At 48.2% G+C, this 27,510-nt stretch overlaps 1 protein-coding gene across 1 annotated transcript in view; it reads left to right on the top strand.

Annotated features, from left to right (window-relative positions):
• ROR1 (receptor tyrosine kinase like orphan receptor 1) overlaps positions 1–27,510 on the top strand; it is a 340,836-nt gene that overhangs the window by 261,705 nt on the left and 51,621 nt on the right. The window contains exons 3-4 of the mRNA XM_040360774.1: positions 20,913–21,200; positions 23,740–23,770. Of these exons, the coding sequence (XP_040216708.1) occupies positions 20,913–21,200; positions 23,740–23,770 (319 nt within the window). The remainder of the gene's footprint in view (positions 1–20,912; positions 21,201–23,739; positions 23,771–27,510) is intronic.

Below are 27,510 nucleotides of genomic sequence, written 5' to 3'. Positions count from 1 at the left end.
GAGGAGCTAAAATGTATGGCGTTCATTGGATTTCCTCTCATACCTGGAAGCCGATTTGGGATTGCAGAAGAAAACTGTAGAACATTTTCCTGTCTGTATCCAACATATTATATATCCCAGCACACACGTATATATAGCTACTAATTTATTGTGTATATATATATATACATACCGTATATACTCGAGTATAAGCCGAGGCACCTAATTTTACCCACAAAAAAAATTTAACGTATTGACTTGAGTATAAGCCTAGGGGGTGCCTCGGCATGCATCACTGTGCCTCACTTTGCCTCACTGTGCCCATGCCTCACTGTGTCTATGACTAGAGTCTAGACCAGGGGTCTCCAAACTGCGGCCCGAGGGCCAGATGTGGCCCTTTGCTAGCCTTTATCCGGCCCTTTGGGCTTTATTCCTCCCACTGATATGAGGCACTATTCTTCCCACTGACGCCAACTAGGAGGCACAATTTCTTTCACTGATACCAATCATGGGACACAATTACTCCTACTAATAGGGGCACTACTCCTTATCCTACTGACTGCAAACTCTTTAGGCCATATTTACTCTCACCGATGCTGGGCCGGGACATTTTTTACCCCCGCTGGCCACAATTCGGCCCTCCTAAAGTCTGAAGGACAATAAACTGGCCCTTTGTTTGAAAAGTTCGGAGACCCCTGGTCTAGACTGACGTTTAACATGGGAGTCTATGGAAGGGGTGCCCGGCTTTGAAAAATCGGTGCTCCCTGGCCGTAGGTCTCCCAGACAAAAAACTTTGCACACTTGTAGAGAAGAAATGGTGCTACACGTGTGCCAAGTTCCGGGTCCAGAGAACCTATGACCGGCCAGTACCAGGTCCACAAAATCACCAGAGAAATTACCATTTAACATGGGAGTCTATGGAAGGGGTGCCCGGCTTTAAAAAATCAGTGCTCCCCAGGTGTAGGTTCTCTGGACAACAAACTTTGCACACTTGTAGAGGAAGAGTGGGGCTACATGTGTGCCAAGTTTGGTACCAGGTCCCCAAATTCCGAGAGATCAGGCACAAAAAGGTGACTCGAGTATAAGCCGAGGGGTGCTAAAAAACTCGGCTTATACTCAAGTATATACGGTATATACACAAACACACACACAGTATTTCACACTGCATCAAACTGGTCTGCATGGCTGTCGTCCCAGAAGGAAGCCTCTTCTAAAGATGATGCACAAGAAAGCCTGCAAACAGTTTGCCGAAGACAAGCAGACTAAGGACATGGATTACTGGAACCATGTCCTGTGGTCTGATGAGACCAAGATAAACGTATTTGGTGTCAGATGGTGTCAGGCGTGTGTGGGGGGGAACCAGGTGAGGAGGACAAAGACAAGTGTGTCTTGTCTACAGTCAACCATGGTGGTGGGAGTGTCATGGTCTGGGGCTGGATAAGTGCTGCCGGCACTGGGGAGCTACAGATCATTGAGGGGACCATGAATGCCAACATGTACTGTGACATACTGAAGCAGAGCATGATCCCCTCCCTTCAGAGACTGGACCGCAGGGCAGTATTCCACCATGATAACGACCCCAAACACCTCTAAGATGACCACTGCCTTTCTGAAGACTTGGACTGGCCAAGCATGTCTCCAGACCTAAACCCTATTGATCATCTGTGGGACATCGAAAGGTGGAGGAGCGCAAGATCTCCAACATCCACCAGCTCTGTGATGTCATCATGGAGGAGGGGAAGAGAATCCAGTGGCAACCTGTGAAGCTCTGGTGACCTCCATGCCCAAGAGGGTTAAGGCAGTGCTGGAAAATAATGGTGTCCACACAAAATATTGACACTGGGCCCAATTTGGACATTTTCACTTAGGGGTGTACTCACTTTTGTTGCCAGCGGTTTAGACATTAATGGCTGTGTGTTGAGTTATTTTGAGGGGACAGCAAATTTACACTGTTATACAAGCTGTACACTCACTACACAACATTGTAGTGTAATTTCTTCAGTGTTGTCACATGAAAAGATAACCTTGGATTACGAGCATAATCCATTCCAGGAGAATTCTCGTAATCCAAAGCACTTGCATATCAAAGCGAGTTTTCCCATAGAAGTCAATGGAAAAGAAAATAATTTGTTACGCGTTGACTTTCTATGGCATGCAATACCTCATGTGGCCAAAGGTGGGGGATGCGTCGGAGAGCCTCGGGAAGGCACGGCTGAACTAGGAAAACCTTGGAAAGGCTCGGGAACTGTTTTTCCGAGTATTTCCCGAACGGCTCCGCTTGGCTCCGGCGCCCCCCTGCACCTCTGGCCAAATGCGGTACTGCACACCGCTGTGGCTTGAATCCTGCTAGTTTTGCGAGACAACACTCCCAAAAAAAATGCTCGTTATGCAAAACGCTCGTTAACCGCGTTACTCGCAATCCGAGGTTTCACTGTAATAAAATATTTACAGGGGTGTACTCACTTTTGTGAGATACTTAGCCAGATTCATAAAGACTGGCTTAACTTTGTGCAGGCGTAGCGTATCGCATATACGCTACGCCGCTGTAAGTCAAAGAGGCATTCACAAAGCACTTGCCTCCTAAGTTACGGCGGCGTAGCGTAAATGGGCCAGCGTAAGAGCCCCTAATTCAAATGAGGAACAGGGGGGGCGTGTTTTATGTTAATGAATCGTGACCCGACGTGATTGACGTTTTTAACGAACGGCGCATGCGCCGTCCGTGGACATATCCCAGTGTGCATTGCTCCAAAGTACGCCGCAAGGACTTATTGGTTTCGACGTGAACGTAAATTACGTCCAGCCCCATTCACGGACGACTTACGCAAACGACGTAAAATTTTCAAAATTCGACGCGGGAAAGACGTCCATACTTAACATTGGCTAGGCCAGCTTTTTGTTGGACTAACTTTATGCCTGAAAACGCCTTACGTAAACGGCGTATCTTTACTGCGACGGGCAAGCGTACGTTGGTGAATAGGCGTATCTCGCTGATTCTAGGCGTAAATCAGCATTCACGCCCCTAGGGGGCGGCGGAACTAGACAGCTAAGATACGACGGCGCAGGCCGTCGTATCTTAGCTACATTTAAGTGTATCTCAGTTTGAGAATACACTTAAATGTACGACGGCGCAGATTCAGAGTTACGACGGCGTATCTACTGATACGCCGGCGTAACACTACCTGAATCTGGCTAACTGTATACAATTTCCCATCCACACAGGAACAATTGTGGTGAAAGTTGAGGAATTCTGGCGAAAGTTGAGGAATGGGGTGAATTATGACAGGCGGGATCCATAGGGTGGGAGTCGGGGGTCTCCGGTGAAGTATGGCGTCCCGGGCACCGCTGACCGCGCCGCCGTGTGTACGATTTCCATCTTGTTCCTCACCCTTCTAGATCAGAGGAATTCATAACTCAGCTTCTTGCATTCCAGCGGCCTGGGAATGTTGTCTGCGAGCGGAATACACAGAGAAGCTGAATTATAGGGTGAGAAGCGATGCATCAGCTCTGAATATTTATTGTGAAAAGCCAGATCCTGGTTTCCCCCTCTGGTTACCCAGAAGATGGATCAATGAGCTCCGGGTGACTCCTTCCCATCAGTTTTGGGGGGATTGTCAGTCAAGGTGGTGGGTAGTTTGATGGGAGCTCGCTGAGAGAAGATCTATGGAGCCTCCAGGCCATTTTTGGAAACAAATGGTGTCATGAATCTTCTATACATGACACCGTGCTTTTTTTTTTTTTTTTCATGACAAATGTTGGGTTACAGCCTACAAAAGAGCCGATACATCACCATGTGGGGGATCTAAGGGGGTTTCTCCGGTTTTATCAAATCCCCTCTTTGAACTTTCGCCGTTTAAGGCCTCGTACACACGATAGGTTAACCAGAAGACAGCGGTCTGATGGACCCTTTTCATCGGTCAAAACCGATCGTGTGTAGGGCCCCATAGGTTATTTAACCATAGGTTAAAAAAAAGCCAACTTGCTTTAAAATTAACCGATGGATTCCTAACCGATAGGTCAAAAAACGATCATTAGTAGGCACAACCATTGGAGATGGCCAATACCAAACCAGCTACAGTCAGTCAGTCAGTGTCAGCGGTGGAGTAGGGCGCTTCGGACCTTCCGCATACGAGCCTGCTTCCACCCAGACCTGGCAGTCAGAGGCTAGGCAGCTGCTAGGCTAGACGCTCCAGGAAACAAGCTCCCTGGAACCAGGAACCAGCACCTCGCTCTCCACGAGGACTCCTCTCTTCCGCAGGTAAGACCCTGCCTCTCAGGGCCTGACAGCTTGGGGATCCACTGACGGCCGTCCTTATCAGGGCAGCCGTCACACTGACCCCACACTGCGGCTTTCTATACTATCTCTCGCCGGCATCTATCGCCCGCACGGCCACCCGCTTTGTGGTAGTCCCAAGTCACCCCCCCTGGGTGTATTTCCGGCGTTTTTTGGTGCTCTTGCACCCCCGCGCCAGCCTGCTCCTTCTCGCGGCCGCCGCACCTTAGGAAAGTCCGCGGCTTCAGCCGCGGCCTACCGGCGCGCCGTTCTTTTCTCCCTACGCTAAATTCCTAAGCACAGTTTGCTCTGGTTATTCACCCCCACACCCCCAGAGGCCCCCTGTTCAGCAACTTCATCGGTAAATATCATTTTTACCAAGCTGACAGCCCCCCCCCCCCAGCCCGGGTCCTGTGCTTTGCCTGGCGGCCATTATTTTGGTACACCCCAGCCGCAGTGACACCCAGCATCCCCCCCACCCTTTTTTTCCCCTCCATAAGCCAACAGTCCTTTGATCCAGGGTTTTGAGCCGATCGCCTTTAGGGATCAGGAAGGAATTTTTTTCCCTGCCGCAGCACATTGGCCAGCTTGCCCAGGGTTTTTTTGCCTTCCTCTGGACCAAAAATAAAACCCAATTTCCCTTGAGCTAGGATTCTCGAATCCTCTCTCACCCTACGCCCGCACTCCATCCCTCGGTGACTGGCAACAATGGTTAAGTTGCGATACTCTGCAGAAACCATTTGGAGTCTGAGACAATTCGCAACTACATTACCTGCCGCCACCACAATAGCCTTAAAATCAGATCAACTTTTGAGGTTCGATCATCGATCGATCATCAAAAATTTCAATCATTCACCACAGCTCAAGCACATATCATGTGCTTTGCTTAACACTAGATCAGCAGTTAAACACCGATCAGAAATCCATGATTTCTTACTACAATACGATCTAGACTGCCTCTTTATTACGGAAAGTTGGCTGTCGGACGATTGCAACACCATTCTCGGAGAACTGGTGCCAGCAAACTATCGCATCTTAACGGAAAATAGAATAGGGCAAAGGGGAGGAGGCCTGGCGGTGATTCATAAGTCGCATATTGCAATCACTAAACCGGTCCTTCAAAATCCTCTACCTTTTATGGAAACCCTTACGCTTCAACTTCAAGCTCATTCTCAGGAGACCGTTCATATTCTCCTCTGCTATAGGCCCCCTGGGCCCAAATCGCAGTTGATATCAGCATTAACGGAGTTCATTTCAACCTACTCCCTTAGCAGCAATCATCTTTTGCTGCTCGGGGATTTCAATTTGTGGGCTAACTCCTCACAGGATCCCATCGCGGATGCCTGCATCAACCACCTGGAAGGATTAGGACTTCAACAACTTATACGCGGACCAACGCATGCTTCAGGTCACACACTCGACCTAATTTTCAGACAAAATCTGAAAATAAATATTTTGGGAAATGAACCTTTGCCATGGACAGACCACCATGCAATTAGCTTCATAATCCCCAGAACTCCATTAGTCAGGAAAGTACCCAAGCCGGTGACAATACACTGGGCTAGATCTCAGAGGAAGCTCCACTCGGAACTCTTCAGATCTACCCTGGGAAACCGAATTGGGGCTATTCCTCCTCAGCTAGCAGCCTCAGATACTTTGGATGCCATTAATGCAGCTCTGCTACAGTCAGCCGACTTAGCAGCACCAAAGCGCAAACTCCGCAGCCGGGCAAAAAAGTCCAGCTGGTTCAATAACCAGCGGTCGCTATTGAAGCAAGAGCGCAGAAGGGCGGAAGCCGCCTGGAAAAGAAGTCCGTCAGAAAACCGCCTCAACTTCTACAAAGCAGTAACAACGCGCTATCACAAGGAAATTTTCAAAGCCAAAAAACTTCACTTCTCCAGGGTGATTAACAGCGCAATGAATCGCCCACGCGAACTCTTCAGGATGGTCACCCAGACCATGAATCCGGGATGTCTAGAAGTCCCCACTTCAGACACCCAAGAGTTCTGCAATGAACTATCGGATTTCTTCATCAACAAAATTGAAAAAATTCGGGTAAGTATTCGGCAAAACAATACTCCACTCAGCCCCGTCTTCAATCAAAATAACGACGGAACGCCTCTACAATCAACTAAGTTCACTTTGGAACCCATCTCCATCGATACAACAAAAAAATTCATTGGTGTGCTGCGCAACAGAACAGCACCGAATGACATCATTCCCACCAAGCTACTGAAGGAATGTGCCGACATCCTGGCGCCTCCGATCACGCAGCTTATAAATCAGTCATTTAAGGAAGGCATAGTGCCTTCCCTGCTGAAAGAGGGCACAATCCTGCCGATCCTGAAAAAACCTAATTTGGATCCTATGGACCCAACTCACCGCCGTCCCATAACAGGTCTAAATGCTCTGTCCAAGATAATGGAGAAAGTGGTGGTAAATCAGCTGCAACAGCATCTGGACACCCACAACTTACTCGATCCATTTCAATCCGGGTTCCGTCCCGGTCACGGGACAGAAACGGCCTTACTGAAAATATGGGACGATGCGCTCGAGGCAGCAGACGAAGGAGAATCCTGTCTCCTGGTTCTGCTGGACCTAAGCGCAGCTTTTGACACAGTAGACCATAAATTGCTACTGAGACGACTAACAGAAGTCGCCGGAGTCTCAGAAGATGCCTTACCATGGTTCTCCTCTTTTCTTGGAAACCGATCACAAACAGTGAAACTGGGATCCTTCACGTCAGAAAAACGCACGGTGCCATGTGGGGTCCCCCAAGGATCCCCCCTATCACCAGTGCTGTTTAATATCTATCTTCGTCCTCTCTTTGATATTATCAGTAGCCATGAACTACTTTATCACTCTTATGCAGACGACACGCAGTTGTACTTTCGCATCTGCCAAAAAAAGGATCATCATCTCAGATTAGAGAAATGTCTCTCTTCAATAGAAAACTGGATGACTAAGGCCCCATACTCACGAGCAAACATGTCTGCTGAAACTGGCCCGCAGGCCAGTTTCAGCAGACATGTTTGGTCGTGTGTGGGCGCGAGCGGGCCGAATTCCAGCAAACATTTGCCCGCCGGGCCTTTTCCCAGCAGACAAATATTCCTGGACTTGTTTTAAAACAGCCCGCTGGAATTCAGCCCGCTCGGACATGTACGGTCGTCAGTACAGACCTACCGTACATGTCCAGCCGCCCGCCGTGCCTCGCATGCGTCGAATGACTTCGACGCATGCGTGGAAGCATTTTAAAGGCGGGCCGCCCACGTCGCCGCGTCATTGACGCGGCGACACCGCGGACACGCCCCGCGTATTGTTTACGCGCGGACTTCTGTACGATGGTGTGTACAACCATCGTACAGAAGCCCTCTGGCAGACATGTATGGTGAAAACGGTCCGACGGACCGCTTTCACCATACATGTTTGTCCGTGTGTACCCGGCCTTAGAGTTATCTCAAACTCAATAGTGCTAAAACAGAACTCTTTATCTTCGATGCCAGTCGGAAGAAACCACCGACAACAAACTGGACACCATCTCCCATTCTGGGACAAATCATCGCCCCTAGCTCCAAAGTCAAAAGTCTGGGAGTCACGTTTGACACCTTCATGACAATGGACGCACAAATAGGGTCAGTAGTCAGCGGGGCGCACCATTTGATGCGCCTACTACGCAGACTGATTCCATTTATCCCCAAAGAAGACGTAGCAGTCGTGGTGGGATCTATCGTGAATTCCAGACTGGACTATGCAAATGCCCTTTACCTCGGGCTACCCAAGTACCAAATCGCTCGTCTTCAAGTCGTACAGAATACGGCCGCTAGACTGGTGACTGGGAAAAAATCTTGGGAATCAATCTCACCTTCACTGAGATCCCTTCACTGGCTGCCAGTGAAAGACAGAATTGCATTCAAAGCACTGTGCCTGACACATAAGTGCATCCATGGGAAGGCTCCTAGATATCTATGCGACAAGATCAAACCGCACAATTGCAACCGCATTCTGCGATCCACCGACCAAAATCTGGTCAAGGTTCCTAAAACCAATTACAAGTCCAAAGGAGAAAGAAGGTTTGCTTTCCAGGGCCCCAGGCTTTGGAATGCTTTACCAACCAGCATTCGGTTGGAGCAAAACCACCTGTCTTTCAGAAGGCAGATCAAAACCCTGCTTTTCTGAAGGGCATGAGACACAAACAACAAGCGCCCAGAGGCGATTCAGTTCGCATGTGCCGCGCTATATAAGTTTTTCATTCATTCATTCATTCAACCACTTCCGGACCGCCGCATGTACATTTACGTCGGCAGAATGGCACGGACAGGCACATTGGCGTACCTGTACGTCCCTGCTTAGACGTGGGTCTGGGGTCCGATCGTGACCCCCCCCCCGTACATGCGGCGGTTCCCGTGGCTTCAGGAGCTATTCGTTTCTAGCCGCTCCGTCGCGATCGCTCCCCGGAGCTGAAGAACGGGGAGAGCCGTATGTAAACACGGATTCCCCATGCTTCACTGTGGCGGCTGCATCGATCGAGTGATCCCTTTTATAGGGAGACACGATCGACGACGTCAGTCCTACAGCCACACCCACCTACAGTTGTAAACACACACTAGGTGAACCCTAACTCCTACAGCGCCCCCTGTGGTTAACTCCCAAACTGCAACTGTCATTTTCACAATAAACAATGCAATTTAAATGCATTTTTTGCTGTGAAAATGACAATGGTCCCAAAAATGTGTCAAAATTGTCCGAAGTGTCCGCCATAATGTCGCAGTCACAAAAAAAATCGCTGATCGCCGCCATTAGTAGTAAAAAAATAAATAAATAGTAAAACTATCCCCTATTTTGTAAACGCTATAAATTTTGCGCAAACCAATCGATAAACGCTTATTGCGATTTTTTTTACCAAAAATAGGTAGAAGAATACGTATCGGCCTAAACTGAGGGAAAAAAATTTTTTATATATGTTTTTGGGGGATATTTTTTATAGCAAAAAGTAAAAAATATTGAATTTTTTTCTAAATTGTCGCTCTATTTTTGTTTATAGCGCAAAAAATAAAAAACGCAGAGGTGATCAAATACCACCAAAAGAAAGCTCTATTTGTGGGGAAAAAAGGACGCCAATTTTGTTTGGGAGCCACGTCGCACGACCGCGCAATTGTCTGTTAAAGCGACGCAGTGCCGAATTGTAAAAACCCCTTGGGTCATTTAGCAGCATATTGGTCCGGTCCTTAAGTGGTTAAAAATCCATGCATGCTCAGAATCAAGTCGACGCATGCTTGGAAGCTTTGAACTTCATTTTTTTTCAGGACGTCGTTGTGTTTTACGTCACCGCATTCTGACACGATCGGTTATTTAACTGATGGTGTGTAGGCGCGACGGACCATCAGTCAACTTCATAGTTTAACCAATGACAATGATGCATCAGACCGTTTTCATCGGATGGACGGATCGTGTGTACGAGGCTTAAAAGATCACTCCGCCTACAATGGACGGTTCATTACAGCCCAACTCTGTGAAACTTGAAAATTCTGACTTGCAGTAAGCCTGTGCCGCACTGTGAGGGTTAACTGCTCATTTCGTTTGGGGGTAACCCTTGGTTCACATCTATGCGGCTGCGGTCGATGCGTTTTTTTAATGCGTTTTGTGGTGCTGTTTGTGTTTTTAAAAACTTGTTTTTGATGCGTTTTGGCTTTTTTTTTTTTTGTTGTTTCCTCTTCAACAAACTATGAATAACTGGCTGTTAACCACTTAAGACCAGGACCTTTAGGCAGCTAAAGGACCCGGCCAGGTTTTGCGATTCGGCACTGCGTCGCTTTAACAGACAATTGCGCGGTCGTGCGACGTGGCTCCCAAACAAAATTGGCGTCCTTTTTTTTTTTTGATTGTTCGGTGATCGTATGACCCCAGGATGCCGGGATGCATCGTTTCGCCTTTCAGAAAACACGCCCATTCAGTAAAATCAGCACGATAGTTGCGCAATGCCAGCGATGGATGGCCAGGACACACGTCCAGCTTGTTTCTTCTGCAGGAATCGCAGGGAATATTTCGGAGGCCTGGCCGCTCCCCAGATCACATATTTCTTTGTTCAGACTCCCTGCTGCTTCACAGCTTGTTCTGACGGCCTTCGCTTTTCCAGAAAACCCTTTACTGTCCCCGCCGGCCGCTCCATCATTTCACTTTGATTCGCGCTTACAGCCAGGAACGCATTAAGTGTTCTTATAAACACAGAGAGAGAGGAATCGAGGAAACATCGATCGCCAATGCGAGGATTCCAGCTTTGCATGTTTGAGGGGGGGAAAAAAACGCAGCAAGTTGGCAGCGAGACAGGAAATGGTGTCCGCCCATCGCCTCCCACCCACCGCGCTCCCTGTGCAAGGCACCACCTGTCTGATATCAAATATATATTTTTCTGCAAATTAGTAAAATTGCAGTTCAGTAAAAATCATCTCCTATGAGGAATATTAACTTTTACAAAGTAACAATTGTTTATCATTACAGGCCTGGTATGGATTGGGGGGGGGGGGGGGTGTACTGTTTCTTCCCTGATTTTTTTTTATTATTATTATTTTCGTTACATTCAGCTAAACTGATGACTCATCGGTTGTTAAGGATGCCAGCGGCCGCCCGCTCCTTAACAACTATGACAGTAACTGGTTGTTAAGGATGCCAGCGGCCGCCCGCTCCTTAACAACTCTGACAGTAACTGGTCGTTAAGGATGCCAGCGGCCGCCCGCTCCTTAACAACTATGACAGTTACTGGTTGTTAAGGATGCCAGCGGCCACCCGCTCCTTAACAACTCTGACAGTTACTGGTTGTTAAGGATGCCAGCAGCCACCCGCTCCTTAATAACTATGACAGTAACTGGTTGTTAAGGATGCCAGCAGCCGCCCGCTCCTTAATAACTATGACAGTTACTGATTGTTAAGGATGCCAGCAGCCGCCCGCTCCTTAATAACTATGACAGTTACTGGTTGTTAAGGATGCCAGCGGCCGCCCCCTCCTTAACTATGACAGTTACTGGTTGTTAAGGATGCCAGCGGCCGCCCGCTCCTTAACAACTCTGACAGTTACTGGTTGTTAAGGATGCCAGCAGCCGCCCGCTCCTTAACAACTATGACAGTTACTGGTTGTTAAGGATGCCAGCAGCCGCCCGCTCCTTAACAACTCTGACAGTTACTGGTTGTTAAGGATGCCAGCGGCCGCCCGCTCCGTAACAACTATGACAGTTACATACCTCCCAACTTTCTGAGATGGGAATGAGGGACACCTATCAGCAAAAGTATGCAGGCATAGGACACACCCCGTGCCACGCCCTCTTAAAGGAGAATTGTACAAAAAAATAAGATTGGTTAAACCCACAAGTGCATTTTTTACCACTACTATTTCTTTATATTGGCTTTTGGAATTTAAAAATGCAGCAATTTAGAAATCGGATGACAGTTTAGTGCTGGGAAACACTTTTTGATAGATAAAAAGTGCATTTTATATACATCTATATAGATCAGACCAAAATGAGGGACAAATGAGGAGAATGAGGGACAGAGGGACATCGCTCCAAATCAGGGACAGTCCCTCAAAATCAGGGACAGTTGGGAGGTATGCAGTTACTGGTTGTTAAGGATGCCAGCAGCCGCCCGCTCCTTAACAACTCTGACAGTAACTGGTTGTTAAGGACACAGCGGCCGCCCGCTCCTTAACTATGACAGTTACTGGTTGTTAAGGATGCCATTGGCTGCCCACTCCTTAACAACTATGACAGTTACTGGTTAGTAGGCGTAAGTGCTTTGAATACGGGCCATTGTGTTTTATTTTAAATTGCCGCTCTATTTTAGTTTATGTGGCAAAAAAAAAGGAGGTGATCAAATACCACCAAAAGAAAACTCTATTTGTGGGGAAAAAAGGACGTCAAATTTGTTTGTTAGCCACGTCGCAGGACCGCGCAATTGTCATTCAAAGCGTGACAGCACTGAAAGCCGAAAATTGGCCTGGGCAGGAAGGGGGTGAAAATGCCCGGTATTGAAGTGGTTAAGCATCACATAGAATCTGGATTTGATTCTTGTCATCTGGATGATGGAGATGCACTGAGTTTCTTCACAAGAGCGACTTACAAGTTGCATATTGACGTCTATAATGCAGTGTGAGGTCCGACCATCTGGTAAATCTGCATTCTATTTAAGATGGAGGACTGGAGGGCAAATAAAAGGTTTACATACGATTGTATGAGCTCGATCCCATACAATAGATCCCAGAATTGAAACACAAAAAAGAACCATCAGGAACGGTTCCTATTACTAAGGAAGACGTGTTCACTCCCTAAACTCCGGCCTCTAATGTGGCCAGCGCCCCCGGCCCCTCTTCCCCGTCCGCTCCGCTCTGGGGGTTCTACGTTTACAGGCTCAAAACAATATTTATGTCCGGTGATTGAGAGAGAACCATCCTAAGAGGATCGTAAATCCTCCTACAAATCACAAGCACTTCGTGTTTACAATATATCTCTTTTATTTCTTGTTATTTTGGATGGAAAGTTACTTTTTTTTACTTTTTTTTTCTCCAACAATGGACAATAAAAATAAGATACAGAGAGGTTCAGATATTGCCTGTGATGGACGTCAGCCAGATACTGCCGGTATATTCAGGCTGTGACACCAACCATTGTTGTACAATGGACAACCTCTTGGATGTTGGGGGTGGAGAGAGAAAAAATCATATACCGTATATACCCGAGTATAAGTCGACCCGAATATAAGCCGAGGCACCTAATTTTACAACAAAAAAAATGGGAAAACGTATTGACTCGAGTATAAGCCTAGGGTGTCCATCTGCATGCCTCACTGTGTACATGTGCATGCCTCACTGTGCCCATTCCTCACTGTGCCCATGCCTCACTGTGCCCATGACTAGACTGACGTTTAACATGGGAGTCTATGGAAGGGGTGCCCGGCTTTGAAAAATCGGTGCCCCCCAGCCGTAGGTCCCCCAGACAACAAACTTTGCACACTTGTAGAGCATAAATGGTGCTACATGTGTGTCAAGTTCTGGGTATAGGGGACCTACGACCGGCCGGTCCCCAAAGTCACCGGAGAATCGACCGTTTAACATAGGAGTCTATGGAAGGGGTGCCCGGCTTTGAAAAATCGGTACCCCCCAGCCGTAGGTCCCCCAGACAACAAACTTTGCACACTTGTAGAGCATAAATGGTGCTACATGTGTGTCAAGTTCTGGGTCCAGGGGACCTACGACCGGCTGGTCCCCAAAGTCACCGGAGAATCGACCGTTTAACATGGGAGTCTATGGAAGGGGTGCCCGGCTTTGAAAAATCGGTGCTCCCCGGCTGTAGGTCCCCTGGACAACAAACTGTGCACGCTTGTAGAGGAAGAGTGGGGCTATATGTGTGCTAAGTTTGGGGTCCAGGGGACCTACAGCCAGCCAGTACCGGGTCCCCAAAGTCCGGGAGATCAGGCACAAAAAGGTGACTCGCGTATAAGCCGAGGGGGGCATTTTCAGCACAAAAAAATGTGCTGAAAAACTCGGCTTATACTCGAGTATATACGGTATATAAATTATTGTCTGATGAAGGGGCTGTGGTGTTCCTCGAAATTGTTTTCCCTGGATTGTTATATACAGAATGTGGGAGGGTTCCTCACCAAATGATAAATGGCTTAAATGTAACTCAATGGGAATAATGAACACCAGTGGTGGTGTTTCTTTGGGGGAGGGGGGGCTGCAAACTTCCAATCACCACCTCCAAGCGGCACCCACCTTCTGGATCGGCACCCACCCCCCTGCTGTTTGTCGGTCAGTCTGGCACTTAGTCCATTGGCAATGAGGATGAGAGAAGATTCTGGACAGCCGCACTCCAAAAAATAGCCTTTATTCGTAAAAAAATAGGATCAAAAATACATGCCACAGCAGAACGGACAGCAGAACGGACAGCAGAACTGACGTGTTTCACACTATCAGACAGTGCTTAATCATGATAGTGTTTGATAGTGTGAAACGCGTTAGTTTTTTTGGGGGGGTGGGGGGGTCTATGTGATCAGCACAGAGCCAATCAGCACTGTCTAGACAGAGGGTCGGGGGTCCTGCAGCCTCATTGGACAGTCAGAGGAGAATGAAAACTCCTCCTACAAGCTTTAACCAGACACTGATAGAAGTCACAAGACTACTATATACTGCTCATTAAAAAAAAAGGTATTTAGCAGTTAAAATGTACTCAAATGATTGGATTTCCATGTTGTGTGTACTGTGGGAGACCAGATATAGTGAATGCAGAGTCCTGGGTTTAGTAACACTTTCAGTTTGTTTTGTAGAGAAGTCGTTTGTTTTTCTTATAATGGATTTAATGGTAACGGCACGGATTTTCTGCGTTATTTTTGTGCTTTGCGGGATCTGGGGCACAGCGGAGTGAAGCTGGCACGGTTCCCCCCCCGTTAAATGGCAGGCGCTGTACGGTTCTGGCTGCGGAAAGGACAACGCCGGCCAAGCTCACTCACTTTGCTGCCGAGCGCGAGGGAGCAGAGGAAGGAGCGCGTCTCCAGTCCGCTCGCTTCACACTCTGCGCCGTGCCAAGGGCTTAAGTTGGTGCAGATGTCTTGGACGCGGCGAAGGTACATACAGGGAGGGAAATGGATTTAACAAAGTGGTACTGGACAGTCATCAACGTCTTAACCCTTTACTGACCTCCTGTGTGGGAGAAAACAATTCCCTTGCCTGCAGATCAATGGACCTGGGATCACCCCCCGCAAATCCACTACATGCTCCGCTCGGGCACTCTATATGTATATTCTGTCACCGCACGCTCTCCTTTCATTCGCGGAGGGGGGGTTGCCGGCCTGACACCCTCCTAGTGTGTGGCACCTGGTGCGGCACGCCCCCCCCCCCCCCTCCTTAGTACGCCATTGCTGGGATGAGATATAATATTTGGTCCAACTTTCATTGACTTGAGGGCCATAGACTTCAATGTAAAACCCTCAAAAGTCGCATGAAAGTCACATCTGCATAATATATATGTGACTTGTGCGCGATTTTGTAAAGCACAAACAATTACATATTCAGCTTTTTGACCCCCATCACAGCCCATCCCTTCTACAGAAAAAGCCCTCCCCCTTCCCTCAAGCAAATTGTTCATCCATCTTTGTTCCTGGTGTCCCTTCTGCAAGAGAAATGAGCTCTAACCCTAGCCTAACCCCAACACTAGCCCTAAACCTAGCCATAACCCCTAACCAAAACCCTAACACTTTCTCTAACCCTAACCTAACCCCTAACATTTGCCCTAACCCTAACATAACCCTAGCCATAACACTAACCCTAGCCTAACCCCAACACTAGCCCTAAACCTAGCCATAATCCCTAACCAAAACCCCAAAACTTTCCCTAACCCTAACCTAACCCCTAACCACAACCCTGACACTTGCCCTAAACCTAGCTATAACCCTAATGTTTGACCTAACCCTAACATTTGCCCTAACCCTTACCTAACCTTAGTCTAACTCTAGCCATAACCCTAATTCTAACCCTAACTAATGCCTATCCCTAGGCATAACCCTTACCCTAGCCATAACCCTTGCCCTAGCCATAACCCTAACTCTAACCCTAACTAATGCCTATCCCTAGCCATAACCCTAACTCTAGCCATAACCCTAACTCTAACCCTAACTAATGCCTATCCCTAGCCATAACCCTAACACTTTCCCCAACCCAAGTCTAATACTTGCCTTAAAGGGGTTGTAAAGGTAAAAAAAATGTTCCCTAAATAGCTTAGTGCAGTCCTCCTTCACTTACCTCATCCTTCCATTTTGCTTTTAAATGTCCTTATTTCTTCAGAGAAATCCTCACTTCCTGTTCTTCTGTCTGTAACTCCACACAGTAATGAGAGGCTTTCTCCCTGGTGTGGAGAAAGCCTCTCGAGGGGGAAGGGGGTGAGCAGGAGTGTCAGGACATCCACTAACACACAGCTCCTTTCTCTATTTGCAAAGTAGAGAGTGTTCTGACTTGCCTGCTCGCCCCCTCCCCCCTCAAGAGGCTTTTTACACACCAGGGAGAAAGCCTTGCATTACTTTATTGGCATTCCGGGCCAATTGGTCTGTTAAGGGTTTTTACGTGAACCCCCGCCAAAAAAAAACGGCGTGGGGTCCCCCCAAAATCCATACCAGACCCTTATCCGAGCACCAGCCTGGCCGGTCAGGAAAGGGGGTGGGGACGAGCGAGCGCCCCCCCTCCTGAGCCGTACTAGGCCGCATGCCCTCGACATGGGGGGGAGGGGGCTTTGGGGCAGGGGGGCCATGCGCCCCCCCACCCCAAAGCACCTTGCCCACATGTTGATGAGGACAAGGGCCCCTCCTCGACAACCCTGGCCGTTGGTTGTCGGGGTCTGCGGGCAGGGGGCTTATCGGAATCTGTGAGCCCCTTTTAATCATGGAGAATGACTTGTCATACAATTTTTCCGTCCAAAATCGTGGTACAAGTCGTATAAGTGGCGGGCGCGCTCCAGTGTGATACACTCGGTAGCCATAGCCGCAGAGTGTATCACTCAGCTCTGCCCCCCCCCCCAGGCAGTGCGCCGCGTCATTGATTTGATTGACAGCAGCGGGAGCCAATGGCTGCGCTGCTATCAATCATCCAATGAAGAGCCGACTAGAGCTCGGTGAAAGCAATGCGGGATCGCACCCAAGGAGATTCAGGTCTCAGTTAAGTAAAACGGGGGCTCGCGGGGGGGCGGTGACTGCAAGGTGTTTTTTCACCTTAATGCACAGGATGCATAAAGGTAAAAAAACACGAAGCTTTACAACCCCTTAACCACTTAAGGACCGCCTCCTGCACATATACATCGGCAGAATGGCACGGCTGGGCACAAGCACGTACCTGTATGTCCTCTTTAAGTGCCCAGCTGTGGGTCGCGCATGCCGTGGGTGCGTGCCCGCGACCCGGACCGAAGCTCCGCTGCCGCGGGACCCACGGACCCGATCGCCACTGGAGTCCCGCGATCGGTCCCTGGAGCTGAAGAACGGGGAGAGATGTGTGTAAACCCAGCTTCCCCGTTCTTCACTGTGGCGCTGTCATTGATCGTTTATTCCCTGATATAGGGAACCATGATCAATGATGTCACATGTCCAGCCCCGCCCCCCTACAGTTAGAAACATATATGGGGTCAAACATAACCCCTACATCGTCCCCTAGTGGTTAACTCCTAAACTGCAATTGTCATTTTCACAGTAAACAATGCATTTTTATAGCATTTTTTGCTGTGAAAATGACAATTGTCCCAAAAACGTGTCAAAATTGTCCGATGTGTCCGCCATAATGTCGCAGTCACGAAAAAAATCGCTGATCGCCGCCATTAGTAGTAAAAAAATTTATATTAATAAAAATGCCATAAAACTATCCCCTATTTTGTAAACGCTATAAATTTTGCGCAAACTAATCATTAAACGCTTATTGCGATTTTTTTTACCAAAAATAGATAGAATAATACGTATCGGCCTAAACTGAGAAAAAAAAATGTTTTTTATATACTTTTTAGGGATATTTATTATAGCAAAAAGTAATTTTTTTTAATTTTTTTTCAAAATTGTCGTTCTATTTTTGTTTATAGCGCAAAAAATAAAAACCGCAGAGGTGATCAAATACCACCAAAAGAAAGCTCTATTTCTGGGAAAAAAGGACGCCAGTTTTGTTTGGGAGCCATGTCGCGCAATTGTCAGTTAAAGCGACGCAGTGTCGAATCGCAAAAACTGGCCAGGTCCTTTAGCTGCCTAAAGGTCTGGGTCTTAAGTGGTTAAGAATAAACTGTTAATTGCCCCTTTCAGCAGAGTTCTGGGATCCATCCCTCTCCTTGGATGAAGCCATCTTCTCTTGGCTTTATCGTAATACTTTCTGATGACAGCGAATCAAAAAATCCGGGAGTTTTTACTGTCTTACAGCTTCCAGCCAGGCCAAGCCGAAAGGATTCATTTCCCGAAGGAATCGCAGCAGATCCACATGAAAGGGACGCACGTTGTAGCGGCAGAAGAACAATGCTGCGATCTGCCAGGGGAAGAGAAAATCGTGTTTTTTATAACGAGTTGGCGGAATGCTTCTGGTTTTACGATTCCTTTGATGTCCGCGTCATATCTAGTGATTGACCCAGAGCCTTCGCCTTGGCAGGAACCAGGAATGCCATTAAACAGACAGCTTCTTCCATGGCTTTACCGAGGAGTTTTAGGAGGTTTTTTTTTTTCATTCCGCACTTTATGGGAAAACTCACAATGAATCGTATGGATTCATGAAACAAAGTGTCTGATTGTGAAACGTTTTTTGTTATCTGAAGCAACAAATTACATGCCTCGTTCCTGTTGTGTTTCTTCTGTAATTGTATTGCATTTATCTTTTTTTTTTGGTAACCACTTCCAGCCCTGGCATTTTCTGTTAACATGGAACAATAATAATTTTTTACTAGAAAGATACTTTGGGCCAGATTCTCAGAAGAGTTACGACGGTGTATCTCAGGAAACTCCATCGTATCTCTGTTTCTGAGCCCGGGTATCTATGCGAGTGATTCCTAGAATAATTTTCGCATAGATACGGCGAAGATCCTACAGTTATAAGTCACTTACACAGTCGGATCTTAGATGTAATGCGACGCCGGCCGCTAGGTGGCGTTTACGTTCAGTTCTCATTTGACTATGCAAATGAGCCTGATACGCCGATTCCCGAACGAATTTGCGTCGCGTAGTCATCGTTTCCGTAGGCGTAAGGTTACCCCTGCTATATGAGGGGTAACCTTACGCCATTCCGACGTATGCCATGTTAAGTATGGCGTCGAGTCCGCGTCGTCTTTTCCCGCCGGGTACCTCGTTTTCGTAAGTCGTTCTTGAATACGACTTTACGTCAATGACGCACACGTCGGCGTCATTGACGTTTTCCGCTGAGAACTGGAGCATGCGCACTGGGCTATTTGGCACGGGGGCGCGCTTAATTTAAATATAAGCCGCCCCCTTTGAATTACGCAGGGATACGCCGGGCCTTTTACACTACGCCGCCGCAAACTACGGAGCAAGTGCTTGAGGAATATGGCACTTGCTCCAGTAAGTTGCGGCGGCGTAGTGTAAATGGCTTGCGCTACGGCCACGGGAAAACTACGAGAATCTGGCCCATAGGTTTTAAGCAGAGGCCCTAGAGCAGTGGTTTTCAAACTGTGGCCCTGGGGCCCTAAAAGGAGTTGCAAACCTTCCCGTTTTTTCACCTTACTTAAAGTGGAAATAGAAATTAAAATTTTTAAGATTAGATTCATGCTCATTTTGTCAAGGGGAATCGGGTGTTTTTTTAAAATCGAAGCAGTACTTACCGTTTTAGAGATACATCTTCTCCGCCGCTTCCAGGTATGGGCTGCGGGACTGGGCGTTCCTATTTGATTGACAGTCTTCCGACAGGCTTCCGACGGTCGCATCCATCGCGTCACGATTTTCCGAAAGTAGCCGAACGCCGCCGTATAGAGCCGCACCGACATTCGGCTTCTTTCGGCTACTCGTGACGCGATGTATGCGACCGTCGGAAGCCTGTCGGAAGCCTGTCAATCAAATAGGAACGCCCAGTCCCGAAGACCATACCCGGAAGCGGCGGAGAAGATCGCTCTCTAAAACGGTAAGTACTGCTTCGTTTTTAAAAAAACTACCCGATTCCCCTAGACAAAATGAGCATGAATCTAATGTTAAAAAAATTTTTAGGGTGAACTACCGCTTTAAAGGATCACTAAAGTTATATATATATATTTTTTTTAAATAACAAACATGTTATACTTACCTCCACTGTATCAGCTCGTTTTCCACAGAGTGGCGCCGAACCTCGTCTTCTGGGGTCCCTCGGCGGCTGTCTCGGCTCCCCCCGCAAGGATGCAACACCTTCATGCGAGCGAGTATGGTGTTGAATCTTTGTGGGCATGCTCCCGTAATACAGACGGCGGCCATACCGCCGACTGTATCACTCGGCCCCGCCCCCCCCGCGGCACCACGTCATTGGATGTGATTGAGAGCAGCACGAGCCAATGGCTGCGCTGCTTTCAATCAAACCAAAGACAGAGCCCGGAAGATGACCGAGAAGCCTGCGCGTTCATGGCGCGGGACTTTCGAGGGTTCAGGTAAGTAAAGGGGGTTTCGGGGGGCCTATAATCGGCAGATGTTCTTTCACCCTTATGCATAGAATTTTACAACCCCTTTAATGCATCATATGCATTAAGGTGAAAAAACATCTGCCCGCAAGCGCCCCCCCCCCCCCATTTACTTACCTGAGCCCCCAAAAGTCCCACGTAGAAAACGCGCTGGCTTCTCGGCCCGGTCTTCTCATTGAATAGATTGATAGCAGCGCAGCCATTGGCTCCCGTTGGAAGATTTACCCTCTATTCCTGTTTTGGTAACAACTCACAATTTAAGTTTTTCTTTTCACTTTCAATAATAATGGTAAACAGGACAAAAAGAGAGGGTGAATCTCACTAATGGGGGCGTAGACGGCAATAAAAACTGACGGGGGTTCTATTCCCTCTCCACTCCGTCCAAAACTAAAAGAAAAGTTGTGCCTTTAATTATGCTTCAAATACAAGGAGTGTAAGTAATTGAATTTCACCTGATATCCTCTTGCAATCCCCTATCCTTTATTTATCGATGGTACTAATTATCTTTCTCTTCTCTCTGGCAGATATTTATTTAACGTTGGATGAACCGATGAACAATATAACCACGTCTTTGGGCCAGACGGCTGAAATGCATTGCAAGGTTTCGGGGAACCCGTCTCCGACCATACGATGGTTGAAAAACGACGCCCCTGTTGTCCAAGAGCCGCGCCGGATATCGTTTCGTACGACCAATTACGGGTCAAGATTGCGGATACGGAATCTGGATACTACGGACACCGGGTACTTCCAGTGTGTGGCCACTAATGGACGCAAAACCGTCTCTACAACCGGGGTGCTCTTTGTGAAATTTGGTGAGTTTGAGGAAAGGTTTGACGGTCTTCAAAAACAACTCTGTCGCTTTTTTAAAAAAATACTCCGCTGACAGTTCCTGAAACCTTCACTGTCTTCATTGGCTGAAGGACCTTCACATCCAGCACACTTCTGGGCAGGGCCGCCATCAGGAATTTTGGGGCCCCTTACACAGCTTCAGGCATGGGCCCCCTGCAGCAGAGAACCGAGGGGAGGGGGTTGCTCTGCCGGCGCAAATTGAGAAGGGGGGGAGTGACGCAAGTTGAGTAGCGGGGGGTGACGCAAGTTGAGAAGCGGGGGGAGTGTAGCAAGTTGAGAGGTGGGGGAGCGCCGCGCATTGAGAAGCTGGGTGGGGGGGGGAAAATCCACAGAATTAAGCTCAGGGGGATGCCATCTGGGGCACCACTGGGCCCCTTAGAGGTTGGGGGGCTTTGGGTGCTGACGAAAAAAATAGTTAAATAAATAAAAAAAAGGGGATGCCATCTGGGCCCCTTAGAGGTCGGGGGGCTTAGGGTGCTGACGAACAAAAAAAAGAGGGGGATGCCATTCGGGGCCCTGGGGACTACTGGGCCCCTTAGAGGTTGGGGGGGGGCTTTGGGTGCTGACGAAAAAACGAGATAAATAAATAGAAAAAAAGGGGATGCCATCCGGGCCCCTTAGAGGTCAGGGGGGGGGGGCTTTGGGTGCTGACAATAAAAGGGGGATGCCATCCGGGGCCCTGGGGACCACTGGGTGCTGACGAACAAAAAAAAAGGGAGATGTCTTCCGGGGGCCCTGTGGACCAATGGGCCCCTTAGAGGTCGGGGTTGGGGCTTTGGGTGCTAACAAAAAAAAAAATGGGTGATGCCATCTGGGGCAATAGGGACCATCAGGCCCCTTAGAGGTGGGGGGGGGGCTTTGGGTGCTGACGGAAAAAAAAAAGTTTAAAAAATTGAAAAAAAAGGGGGATGCCATCCGGGCCCCTGGGGACCACCGGGCCCCTTACAGGTGTACTGCCTGTACCCCCCTGATGGCGGCCCTGCTTCTGGGAATGATTGTTGCTTGTGTCCCCATTCCGCGTGTTGTGGGTCATTCCGCTGCCCCATACGATTCTACAAAGCACAATAGTGACATAGGGGGCGGCAGACAGAACCACAGACACACCTGGAATTATGTTGGATATGAAGATGCTTCAATTGGCATTGAAAGAGGAGATTGCAGGAACATGCAGCAGGACAGGTAAGTATGAAGGACCATCCACACTTGTGTATTGTGTCCAGCATGGCAAGGCACTTGCTCTATGTACGGTGTGTGGTGGTGCCATTCATTGTGGACAGCACCCAACGTATTGTACAGCAGAGCTTGACACACCACTAAACAATTCACACTCGTGCCTTGTGGCCAGCATGGCAATGCACCTACTCTATGTGCGGTGTGGTGGTGCCATTCATTGTGGACGGCACCCAACGTATTGCACAGTATGAATGGCACCACCATGCAAGCATGGCAATGTACTTGCTCTATATACGGTGCATGGTGGTGCCATTCATTGTGATTAGCACCCAACATATTGGACAGCAGAGCTTGGCACACCACTGGACCATTCACACTCGTGAGTTGTGTCCAGCATGACAATGCACCTGCTCTATGTGCGGTGTGGGGTGGTGCCCTTCATTGTGGATTGCACCCAACGTATTGCAGAGTATGAATAGCACCACCATGCAAGCATGGCAATGCATTTTCTCTATGTACAGTGCGTGGTGGGCCCATTTATTGTGGACGGCACCCAACGTATTGCACAGTATGAATGGCACCACCATGCAAGCATGGCAATGCATTTGCTCTATGTACAGTGTGTGGTGGGGCCATTCATTGTGGACGGCACCCAACGTATTGGACAGCAGAGCTCAGCACACCACTGGACCATTCACACTTGTGCGTTGTATTGCATTGCAATGTACTTGCTCTATTTGTGATGTGTGGTGGTGTCATTTATTGTGGGTGGCGTCCAATGTATTGTCTAGTAAAGGGGTCTCCAAAATTTCTAAACAAAGGGCCAGTTTACTGTCCTTCAGAATTTAGGGGGGCCAGAGTGTGACCAGTGGGGATAGAAAATGTCCTGGCATCAGTGGAAGGAATAGTGTCCCACAATTAGTATTAGGGGAGGAGTAGTGTCCCACCATTGGTATCAGTAGGAGAAATAGTGTCCCACCATTGGTGTCAGTGGGAGGAATAGTGTCCCACCATTGATATCAGTGGGAAAAATAGTGTCCCACCATTGGTATCAGTGGGAGAAATAGTGTCCCACCATTGGTGTCAGTGGGAAAAATAGTGTCCCACCATTGGTGTCAGTGGGAGAAATAGTGCCCCACCATTGGTATCAGTGGGAGAAATAGTGCCCCATCATTGGTATCGGTGGGGGGGAATAGGGCTTTAAATTTTGTCTGGTGTTTAGCTTTAAATATCCTTTTTATATATATATATATATATATATATATATATATATATATATATATATTTCCATTTCCTGATCTTCTTACCTGTCAATTCTTATTCCTGCAGGTCCTCCTCCCACAGCAAGTCCAGGCTCTGTGTAAGTACCCTTCTATGAATTATCCCTCAAAAATCACACCTGCTAGACCTCAGTGACTGAATGGTGGGAAGTAAAGTGGAGATGTAGTAGGATTTAGGGACCAATAATATGATCTCGCCGGATCTCTCCTCTGCCCCACCCCCAGAGCACTGTGGTGCTGGAGTGGGTGGGAGCAGCTGGCTCAGGCTATCAATCAATGGCGTCTGGTGGACTCTTCTTTTGGGGGGCGGAAACACCCTCGCCCCCCCCCCAGCGGCGTGGCACCAGGGTTGTCTTAATGAGAGGGCACACCTGGGCACTGCCCAGGGGCCCCAGCTGCATGGGGGGGGCCCCTGCACTTTCGCCAAAGCAGCTGGTCCTTGAGCCCATGGGGCCCCATGATGGCACTGAGAGTGATAGATACACAGGGGAGGCAGTCTGCCTCCTACCTACTTGATGTCTGTTTACCTGCACTGTCATCGTTGTAGGGGCCCCAGAGCATTACTTTGCCCTCATGATGCTATTAAGACGGCCCTGCGTGGAACGGCAGTGAAACGGCACCCTCCCTCTGAAGGCCACCCTTTTTTGAAGCTTATTGGGTGGAACTCCGCTATAAATAAATAAAACTGATTTAAATAAAAATAAAACATTTTGATCCCGTTTCTCGTCTCCTCCTCGTCTTTTTTTTTTTTTTCCCTGCCCTCCCTTTCCCCTTTCCTTTCTGTGTAATGAGAAAAATCCTCTTGAAGTGGTTCCTGAGATCTGCCAAACTTGCTGCCTCCGATGGTCTCCTCCAAAGCCCCGTCTTCCTTTAATATCCTGCCAATTTCTCTGGCACTTCTGGGGGTGATGATGTTGCCTTTGACAAATATGGATGCATGTTTTAGATTTTATGTTTCCTGGTGATGCCCGGAGTGCTAAAAACTGACATACAAAACGCACATAAAAGACATTCTAGGCCGGTGTCAGGATCCAACACCCCCCCCCCCCCCCCCCTTTAATAGCTCATTAAATCGCTGTGCTGTGCAATGCCCCATTAACCATTAACTGGCCGGGATGCCCTAAGGGCTGAACCTGCACAAGCAACTGTGATGGATGGAAATGCAGCGTGGGGTTTCCGACAAACTTCATTCCCGTCCATGCGTTCTCCTGATCATATGCAAAGTCGCCCACAATGTCAGAGATCGCCCCTGGAAACTGTTTCTGATATATTTAAAAGCAGTTTAGCATTAAAGGCCCATTGACTCTGTTATATTGTAATGTATTAGCTGCGATGCACTAAAGTGCGTGCGTCTTGATTCCCTATCAATAAAGATAATGTTGTGCGTTTTGAAAAATACACGTCCATTTTTTTTCTGCATTTTGGAAAAGGCCAAAGAAGTCAAAGGCAGCGCATGAAAATGCATACCACATGATGCGTTGGCAACAAGTATTAAAGATCCGTGGTCGATGGCTGTTACCCTAACCACTCCAAATTCTAAATTCAAAAAGGCGCAGGTCAAAATCAGTGGGGGCGCAAACAAACTGAAAGAAAAACCATCAAGCGCAGCCACTGTGCCCATCAAACGCAGCCACTGCACCCATAAATTGCCGCCACTGTGCCATCAATCGCAGCTACTGTACCCATCAATTGCTGCCAGTGTGCCCATCAATTGCCGCCACTGTGTCCATCAATTGCTGCCAGTGTGCCCAATCAATTGCTACCAGTGTGCCCTATCAATTACTGCAAGTGTGCCCCATCAATTGCCACCACGGTGGCCATCAATTGCCGCTACTGTGCCCATCAATTGCCGCCAGTGTGCCCATCAATTGCCGCCACCGTGTCCATCAATTGCTGCCAGTGTGCCCCATCAATTGCTACCAGTGTGCCCCATCAATTACTGCAAGTATGCCCCATCAATTGCCACCACTGTGGCCATCAATTGTCGCTACTGTGCCCATCAATTGTTGCCAGTGTGCCCATCAATTGTCGCCATTGTGTCCATCAATTGCTGCCAGTGTGCCCCATCAATTGCCACCACTGTGGCCATCAATTGCCGCTACTGTGCCCATCAATTGCTGCCAGTGTGCCCCATCAATTGCCGCCACTGTGCCCATATATTTCCACCACTGTGCCCATCAATTGCCGCCAGTGTCCCCTATAAATTGCCGCCAGTGTGCCCCATCAATTGCCACCAGTGTGCCACATCAATTGCCGCCACTGTGCCCCATCAATTGCCGCCACTGTGCCCCATCAATTGCCGCCACTGTGCCCCATCAATTACCGCCAGTGTGCCCCATTTATTGCTGCCACTGTGCCCATAAATTTCCTCCACTGTGCCCATCAATTGCTGCCAGTATGCCCCATCAATGTCCGCCAGTGTGCCCCATCAATTGCCGCTACTGTGCATCATCAAAGGCTGCCACTTACCTGTCTCGGCGCTGTCCTCCACGATCCGAGTCCTCGATGTCTTCTCCCGTCCTCGTCTCGTCCTCTGCTATGATTGGACGCCTGATAGGCCTTTTCGGTATTCAAATATGACTCTTTCACTATATAGTTCACACAGGGAGTACAGGAAAGGTGTGGGCTATACAGGGGCACTGACAACTGTGGCATGTCTGATAAAACGATACACGTTATAAATATAAAAAAAGAAAAATCTGGATTTTTTTTTTATGCCTCCATCTGTCAGGATTGAGTAACGTAAAATGATCCTAAAGAACTTCATTGAATCACTTACACATTTTTAGGGCCAGATTCTCGTAGAAGAGCGTATCTTTGTTCCGGCGTAGCGTATCCTATTTACGTTACGCCTCCGCAACTTAGACGGGCAAGTGCAGTATTCTCAAAGCACTTGCTCCGTAAGTTGCGGCGGCGTAGCGTAAATAGGCCGGCGTAAGCCCGCCTAATTCAAATGTGGAACAGGGGAGCGCGTTTTATGTAAATAACTTGCGAATGCGCCGTCCGTGGAATATCCCAGTGTGCATTGCTCCAAAGTACGCCGCAAGGACGTATTGGTTTCGACGTGAATGTAAATGACGTCCAGCCCCATTCACAAACGACTTACGCAAACAACATAAATTTTTTAAAATTCGACGCAGGAACGACGTCCATACTTAACATTGGCTGCGCCTCATATAGCAGGGGCAACTTTACGCCGGGAAAAGCCTAACGTAAACGGCGTATCTGTACTGCGTCGGCTGGGCGTACGTTCGTGAATTCGCGTATTTAGCTGATTCACATATTTCTAGGCGTAAATCAGCGTAGACACCCCTAGCCGCCAGCGTAAATATGCAGTTACAATCCGCCGGTTGGATCTAACAGAAATCTATGCGTAACTGATTCTAAGAATCAGGCGCATAGATACGACCGCTCAGACTCAGAGATACGACGGCGTATCTGGAGATACGCCGTTGTATCTCCTTTGAGAATCTGGGCCTTAGGCTCCATTCACACCTTGGCGACAAAACGCCCGACGCTCGATACGCTGGAGGGGCGAATTTCCATTGCTGTCTATGAGATGGTTCACATCTCACGCCGAACGCCGAAACGCCGTACGCCTGCCGCCTGAAAACAAGTCCCGGACCCTTTTTTTCAGGCGGCATTGGCGTTCGGCCATAGACAGCAATGGAAATGATTTGTTAAAAAAAAAAAAAGTTAAACGAATCGCGGCAAAATACGCCGCGTACGCGCCGTTACTTGTCGCTTAGGTGTGAATGCAGCCTAAATGTTTTTTTTTTTTTTTTTATCTTGTATTTAAATAAGTGTTTATACATTCCGA

This window comes from Rana temporaria, chromosome 7, assembly GCF_905171775.1.
Source record: "Rana temporaria chromosome 7, aRanTem1.1, whole genome shotgun sequence".
NCBI classification, from domain to species: Eukaryota; Metazoa; Chordata; class Amphibia; order Anura; family Ranidae; genus Rana; species Rana temporaria.
Note: the sequence above shows the minus strand (reverse complement) of the source record. Positions and strands in the feature narration are given on the sequence as shown.